This window comes from Eutrigla gurnardus, assembly GCF_963514095.1.
Source record: "Eutrigla gurnardus genome assembly, chromosome: 8".
Lineage (NCBI taxonomy): Eukaryota > Metazoa > Chordata > Actinopteri > Perciformes > Triglidae > Eutrigla > Eutrigla gurnardus.
Window position 1 is genome coordinate 9146922 of NC_139922.1, and position 7873 is coordinate 9154794.

The 7873-nt window shown below is 44.6% G+C and overlaps 2 protein-coding genes across 2 annotated transcripts in view; both read left to right on the forward strand.

Moving 5' to 3' along the window:
- Nucleotides 1–7873, forward strand: part of ptpn11b (protein tyrosine phosphatase non-receptor type 11b) — a 306181-nt gene that overhangs the window by 235365 nt on the left and 62943 nt on the right. The window lies entirely within an intron of this gene.
- The window catches only part of agrn (agrin), a 228851-nt gene that overhangs the window by 199522 nt on the left and 21456 nt on the right, over nucleotides 1–7873 (forward strand). Inside the window, exons 21-25 of the mRNA XM_084016344.1 lie at nucleotides 1700–1814; nucleotides 3051–3170; nucleotides 3353–3793; nucleotides 5091–5283; nucleotides 7147–7363. Of these exons, the coding sequence (XP_083872470.1) occupies nucleotides 1700–1814; nucleotides 3051–3170; nucleotides 3353–3793; nucleotides 5091–5283; nucleotides 7147–7363 (1086 nt within the window). The remainder of the gene's footprint in view (nucleotides 1–1699; nucleotides 1815–3050; nucleotides 3171–3352; nucleotides 3794–5090; nucleotides 5284–7146; nucleotides 7364–7873) is intronic.

A 7873-nucleotide genomic window follows, 5' to 3' on the forward strand; every position in this document is an offset into this window, starting at 1 on the left:
AGATGTTTCAGATATTTGATATGAGTCCATCAATTTGGACTGTCAGGGTGCCAGTGGTCAGCCAACATGGAGGGAGGTGTAGAGCCTGTAAAGCAATCACGCTCTGGCTTCACGCCGCTCAAATGTCTCCACTGCGTTTTCCCTGTTGAGCTCAGACCTTTGAACAAATGTCTCTGTTGTCGAGCCACAGCCTCGTTCCCCGGTGGAGCGGGAGGTGTGTGTGTGTGTGTGTGTGTGTGTGTGTGTGTGTGTGTGTGCTGTGTACCCAGTACACACGTACCAGCTGCTGGATCGGTGTCACTCGCCCCAACTGGGACCTAATCTACTACCTCGCAGTGATTTGTGTATGTGTGTGTTTGTGTGTGTGTGTGTGTGTGTGTGTGTGTGTGTGCTCCAAGCCTGTTTGCCTCTGACACCGGGTGTACCACTTGATACCAACCACCCCCTCTTCATCTTCCAGCACTCACACACACACACACACACACACACACACACACACACACGGAAAGAATCAAGGCGCAGCACGTTTCTGTACTAACCTTTTAGAATCAGTAAATGCATTGGGGTGTGTGAGAGAAGGAGGTTTCCTGTGTAGTGCTCGGCGATGTGGAGAAAATATCATTTTATATATTTTTTATCCTTGATAACAATATTGCGACAGTATTGTAGGGTTGATCATTTCTAGGTCTTATTACAAAATATTAACACAATGAGATTTTCAGTAATGTGGATACAATGACTAATAATTAATTCTGCACAGTTCAGAATGACATCACTCTACTGTAATGCATTATCAAATGAGAGACGACATCTAGTCTCTTATCATGATACAGAATATCAATACATTACATACAACGATTTTATTTTTAAACCTATTGATCTTTGTCGTCACACCTCAGAGATAACCTTCAGTTCATGAAGAAAAGCACCAGAATCTTCCAGCTGAATGTCTCTTTCATAGGAACATCCCAAGATGGCAGTGATCTTGTTGTAGACAATGACTGGCTTTAGTAAAACCGTGGCGATGCCGATGGGGCGCGTGGAGCAGCGCTGGGTGGAAACAATGGAAGCGGCCAATTAGAGGCTGCTCCAGCTAAGTGGGTTAGCAGGTCCTGGGGCTCCCGTGCTCCTAACCGCAACTGAAATAAGAACGAGGATTTTTCTCTTGCTGCTTTCCAGTGTTTGAATGCGATTAATCCACCAGCATGCTGCCAAGAACAGAATTACGGGGAAACAGTGACTATGTGTAACTTTTTAAGTATAGAAACGGTCCAATTTTAAGATATGAAATTGGAACACGTGCTTTAACAACCCCATTGGCTCACAAAGACATTTTAATCAAACCTCCTTATGGAGCTCCTCTGACTGTTACAACTAGCACATGGGGGGGGGGGGGGGGGGGGGGGGCAGCAGCAGCAGCAGCAAAACCAATTCAAAGCACGTCACGGTTGCACGACATTTATCTTAGCTCCTCCCGAAAACTTGTTTCTGTAATTAATGCCACGGCTGCGGCTAAATGTCAATTTGTGCTCCCGCGTCCGATAGGTTTCTCTCTGCACCCCGTTTGGAGAGGCGGTCTTTCTTCTGTGCAGATACAGTACAGTCTTCTGGAATTGGACTCGCTGCTATGATAGCGAGGAGCTCATTACCAGCCTCATTTATCATCTCCCCCTCTCTCTGTGTCTCTCTCTCTCCTCAGCTCAATGAGTTGTTCAGGAAGTCGGACGTGCACAAAGACTTTATGAGTGTCCGTGTGCGTAACCTGGCGCCCAGCAACTCCATCCTGGCGTTTGTGGAGGCCCACTTCAAACCAGGTGAGAGGTCGCTGAAGAGAGTTGACAGTAGTTACATGTGGTTGGATTCAGTGGTTTGTTCCTCTTTCTTTTTTTTTTATTTAAAAAAAAAACTTAATGAATGAAAGAGGGATAAAAAGTTAGGCCACTGGCCAAGCAAGACCTAATTAGTTTTTTTAATGCAGAATTTGCACTTTAATGTTTCACTTGTAACTCTTGGACTGTGAGGCGGAGAGGCAGCATTACTTCTCTCCAGGAGTTGGTGGTGCAGCACTCTATTCGTTGCCATGATTCATTCGTTCCAAACTAAAACACTTACCTGGATTTAAGTGTTTTTCCAGTTTGAGAACTTTTCTTTTATTAACAAAACAAATTTACAGGGATATGAACTCTCTGGGTTGTTTCTACTTACTTTTTATTTGGCTCATAATATTATAAGGCACCGAATGTATTTCCTCAATGTTTTAATTTTCTTCTGAGTGCCAACTTAATCTCTTCCTTGCAACAATTTGCCTCGGTGTTAAAACACCAGCGCTTCATAAGAAGGTTCTTAGCTAGATGTTCACGTTGGTAATTATTCATCAGAGCCAGGGGAAATCTCCTGGATGTCTGTGCAGGGCAGATTGTTGGCTTGTGCTGCTTTTCTTCACCTCTTTGCTTCTCACTTACAGTTACAGGTACAATTCACGATACTGAGAAAAATAGAAGTATGTCATTCACAACAGAAATGGAAACTGTTCCTCTTAAAGTGATAGACAGGACTATAAATGCAGCCAAAATAGTCAGTTGCAATTAATGTTTTTGTTTTTTTTAATCCAATCCAAAGGTTTGTTTTTGCAGATTATTAGTCCAGTTTGGATTTGAATTAACTTCAAATGTATGTGGTTGATGCCACAACTGGCTCTTTAAGCTCCTTTGTGCTATACAAACTCCACCCTCCCCGTTCTGTCCCTCTTTTTTATTTTACGAGCGTCGTTCAGTGTCCTTTATACCCTTTGTACGGGGCGATGTGAAGCGGCGCTCCACCATGGCCTGTAAAGCGACATCTGTGGCGACCGTTATGAGGACGATTCATCCGGAAAAAAAGCCGGACAAGCGGCGGGTGGAGGACAAGGAGTCCCTGGAGATCCTCCACCTGTCATGCACACGGCTCTCTGATATATCCATTTTCGGCTAAAGCAGTTCAAGTCGTGTGTTTGCTTTGGAGTGCTCCTCAGAGGCCTTGTCATGAGTGGCTGTACCTCTTGCTTATTGTAGATACAAGATATGCGGTGGAAGACATCGAAGGAGCCCTGCTGAAACAGCTGAAGGCCTCCAAAGACACCAGCATTGCCGTGAAGAAGCCCGCGGACGAAAATATCCGCTTCACCAATTATGGTAATACAGGATGTTCTTAACAGGAGTGTGTGGGGATTAATAAAATGAAAAGAGGTTTTAAGTTATTCATGGGGTCATTTATCAAGGGTTTTATGGGTCTTGAACAGGAACATCTCAGGACTGCAGGCTCCACACACTTTCCTTTGTCTCATTTCTGTTGTTCTCTCCGCCTCTGTTGACAGGCCTCTCCTCCACCCCCTTCTTCACCACCACTACCACCACCACCACAGCATCAGTGACCACCGCTGCTCCCATCACCACCACCCGGCCCCCGCCAACCTCCCCGTACATCACCCGTCGCCCGCCAGGCACTACCCGCAGGCCTCACAACGGCAGGCGTACCACCACCACGTCTGCACCAGTCACCACACCACTACCCACCACCACCACACCACTACCCACCACCACTACCACCGCCACCACCACCGCCACCACCACCATGGCCGCCATTACCACCCCCATGCCTCCAGCCACCACAATATCCCACGTTAGAGGCCGGCTTCAGAAGGCCCACAAACCCTGCAGCTCCCACCCCTGCCTCCACGGAGGCACCTGCGAGGATGAAGGCAATGACTTCAGCTGCAAGTGTCCCGCCGGCCGAGGAGGCTCCGTGTGTGAGAAAGGTGAGTCGGCTGGGTCTTTTGATTTTTCTATTTCTATATTAGGAAGTATTTCTTCTCCTGTATATATTCCTCTCAAAAGTTTAAAAGCCTTAGCTTAATTCTAACTCATCTAAGGAAATGAGACAATCCCTATCCTGCAATTTTGCACTATTGCAATTAGAAATGATGAAACCACTAAAGGCTGACGCTTACAGTGATTTTGCAGCAGCTAAGAGGGATTTAGTCACTCCCTTTCCATTATGCCAATCATGCCTTTTAGCTGTTCTGTAATCGCTGCTCACCACATCCTCAACTGCATTAAAATATGTATAGCAGAAACACACCTTTATGGTAAAAAAAAAATCAAAGGAATGTTTTATTTAATGATAGTTTTATTGTAAAGGAAAAAATCCGACATATATTCCTTCTGTTGAGCAGTAGTTTTGTCTAATTGTAGCTTCCCAAAGTTGCGGAGTGACACCTTAAGCAGCCGTGTGAGTAATGACTCAGTTCCTGCTGGAATATGTAAATGCAAAGTCGTATCATCACAGATGATTTATTGGGTCATTTGAAGCTCAACCAGACAACAGCAATCAGAACTCAGCCAAGAGGCGGGTCTACTAGTCTACTATTTTTCTTTTTTAAACTTGAGAAAAAAGAAGTCAGACAGAACGTGTCTTCTCAGTGAATGAGCTTCTCAAACTCATCTCAAGTGATGCAGACGACTCCACAGAAGTGAGCCGCCGCTGTGGCGTTCACCAAAATCCTTAATCATGGAGAACTTCCTGAGAAGCACAACGCTTTTGTTTCTTCCCCCTTGCCCTTCTTTGGGATTTTCGGTGGGATGACGAGCAAACTCACGCTGCTGCATCTTAAGATAATTGACAGTAATTGCTTTGATGGGGATTAGCTGCTGAGAATCAGTGTGTGTCTTTACGTTAGAGTGGCTAAATGGAGTCTCGCGCATGCACACACACTGCACGTCGGCCTTCTTCCGGATCAATCCAGTCATTTTGTGTGTGTGTGTGTGTGTGTGTGTGTGTGTGTGTGTGGATGAGTGCTTGAATGTGTGTGTGAGGTCTAGTGAAAAGCACAGCTCCTCTTTCTCGACCTTCTCCTTTTAAAAACAGAACGAGCATTTCAGAAAAAGAACATCATTCCTAGAATAAACTGACAGGCTTATTCCTCTGTCATCAAGCGCCAGCGACACCCCACCACCGCTCACGCTTAATTATGCACATTAGACGCCTATTACGCCATGATAAAGCAAATCATGTCGTGATGACAGGACTGGCTTGTTGTGTCCGTTCCTCCACAGTGATCAGGTACTTCATCCCGTCGTTCGGAGGCCAGTCCTACTTGGCCTTCCAGACCATGAGCGCCTATCACACGGTCCGCATCGCCATGGAGTTCAGAGCGTCGGAGATGACCGGCATCCTGCTCTACAACGGCCAGGACGGCAAGAAGGACTTCATCTCTCTGGCTCTGGTGAACGGCAAAGTGGAGCTCAGGTGAGAGTTAAGAGGGGTCGCGACCTTGTCAGCTGTTGATCCTGCTGCTTTTGTTTGATTCGTTTTGATGAGACTTAAATGATCCCGGTGGGGAAACGGGGTCACTGGGCCGGCGGCTCAGAGAGGACGCCGATAAGAATACAACGAATAGAGAAGCACTGAAGATAATGAGTCAAATAATTACAGCAAGCAAACATGTTAAAACACCACCGACAGAAAATATTGATACAAAAAGAAAAATGACACAAGCCTCTGGACAGATTTGCAGGCTGAGACTACGAAGGCATCAGAATGGTGCTCAAACATGCAGACACGCTGTTTACATGATCACGTGTACAGATGGTGTGGGCATATGAACAGAAATATGTGCAGGAGGTACTGATTTAGCATTTCATATGTATTCTAATCGCATTTGTACAGAGTTTAGTGTTTAACAATGATGTAGAATATATAGTCCCACATCCAGAAATGGCTCATAGATGCATTGGACTGAACGTGTTGTAGGAAAAAAGACATTTCTTTCTACATTTAGTATGTATGGAAATATATGAATACTGTTTAAGTCTGGACTCATATGAATCGTCTTTGATGAATATACACAGATGTGAATCTGAATATGGTGATTCAGGTTCTAATTGGGGGATTTGATTATGATACATCATGCACCTACCGTTCAGATTTTGCATAATGTTTTAGTTTAACATATTTAGTTGCATTAGGGTCTTACAGGCATTGTTATAAATCAATGGGCAGAGCTTTTATTTTTGATAATATTGGATTTTTCCAATGTGATTCATTTTTAATGTTGTATAGATCCAACACTAAAAACAGTCATCCCATAATGCACCTCTGTGGTGTGTTTTGTTCGACCCTGCCTGCCTGGAAAACAACCACATCATTCAATCTGTCCATGTCCATGTTTCAGATTTGTAGACTCACAGCAAGGCTGAGTGAGTGTGAGTGTCACTGCTCGTGACTAACTGGCTGTGACGTGTAAAATCAGCGTACTGCTCCTTTAGGATCTGCATGTGACAGGAGTTTAACAATATGGGTTATTTTGGGGCTAGAAGTAGACTGACAGTAACCAAAAACCTCATCCGATCAGTTTGGATTTGACAGGTTTCATCTCTTCCCCACACTGGAATCGTATGCATAAAACATAATTCAGGGTAAGGCAGCATCCTCAGGAAAGGACTAATTAGAGATTCTGCACCGCGTCTGTTTGGGACCCGTTATTTCAAACAACATCCGCTTTTCCTTATCCCCCCCCCCCCCCCCCCCCCCCTCCCCCAACCTGGGCAGGTGAGATTTCTCCATTCTGAGTAAAATCAATAGCAAACTAAGGGATATCATTAGTCACTTGTGTTTTGGAACACAGCTCTGCCTGAATTCCAGAAATACAGCTGTGAGATTACCACCCACAGTTGTGCAAATCCAAGACGTGGGGAGAAGAACTAATTATTTGTTGCAGATAATTGCTCTCAGGTTGTGCTAATACTACCATGTGTGGGTGCACATACACGACGGCTCTTTTCTGTGATGATATAGCCATTTTCTCGGCAAAACCTCATTATATAAAAGGTTTAATTAAAAAGAGGGTGTGAGTACCTTTTTTTTTTTTCAAGTGAGTGACTGCCTCTTTTCAGTCACATAGTTCAGAATCCCTAATGGGGATTCCTGTACCTCCTTTCTTTCATCTCTTTTTCTCTCGTTCAACAATAGGAGCAGATTTCTTCTAGTCATTAGACGCTGCCTGATAAAGAACAAACAACCTCAGAAAATAACCCCCTCAAGTGCTGGAAACTCATATCATTTTTGGATGAAGCTGACTGAGAGAACATGCTCCATATCTCCTCTCCTCAGGTTCAACACAGGTTCCGGCACAGGCACGTTGGTCAGCAAAGTCCAAGTCAACCAGGGCCGCTGGCATCAGCTGGTGGTGACTCGCAACCGGCGCAACGCCATGCTGAGCGTGGACAACGAGCCGCACATCGAGGGCGAGAGTCCACGCGGCACGGACGGCCTCAACCTCGACACGGACCTGTTCATTGGGGGGGTGCCCGAGGAAATGAAGCCGGAGTAAGACCTTCTATCTACAGTTACTCATTGCTGTGATTACATTCAGGGCGGGAAAAGTCCATTAAATGGCGCTTCTTTTAAGAAATATTTGGTCCACAGCTTTTTAATTTGAATCCACTTCTTAAATTCAGTTTCCATTTTTGTCCATTTTGTGGGCTGAAAAGAGTTTCTTTGGAGTTATCTACCAGAATTACCATATAAGAAGCCCTGGTTAATAGCAAATAAACAAAAACGGTTAAATCTGGATCATCCATTGGCCATCTTATACTTGAGAGTAATGTCAATTTACTGGACTTGTATCATAGGTTGTATAGTTCATATGAACTGAAGCATTTATAGGAAATAAAAGGTATCAAATCTAGTTTTGTTTTGGTATCAGAATCACTTTAAAGGCAGCGTAGGCAGAAAAACCACATAGACTTTGACTTTGAACACATCACTGAACCAAAAAAGTCCCGCCCCCTTGGAAATAAGCCTTGACAGACAGGCAGGCCATCCAAATATTTTCTCC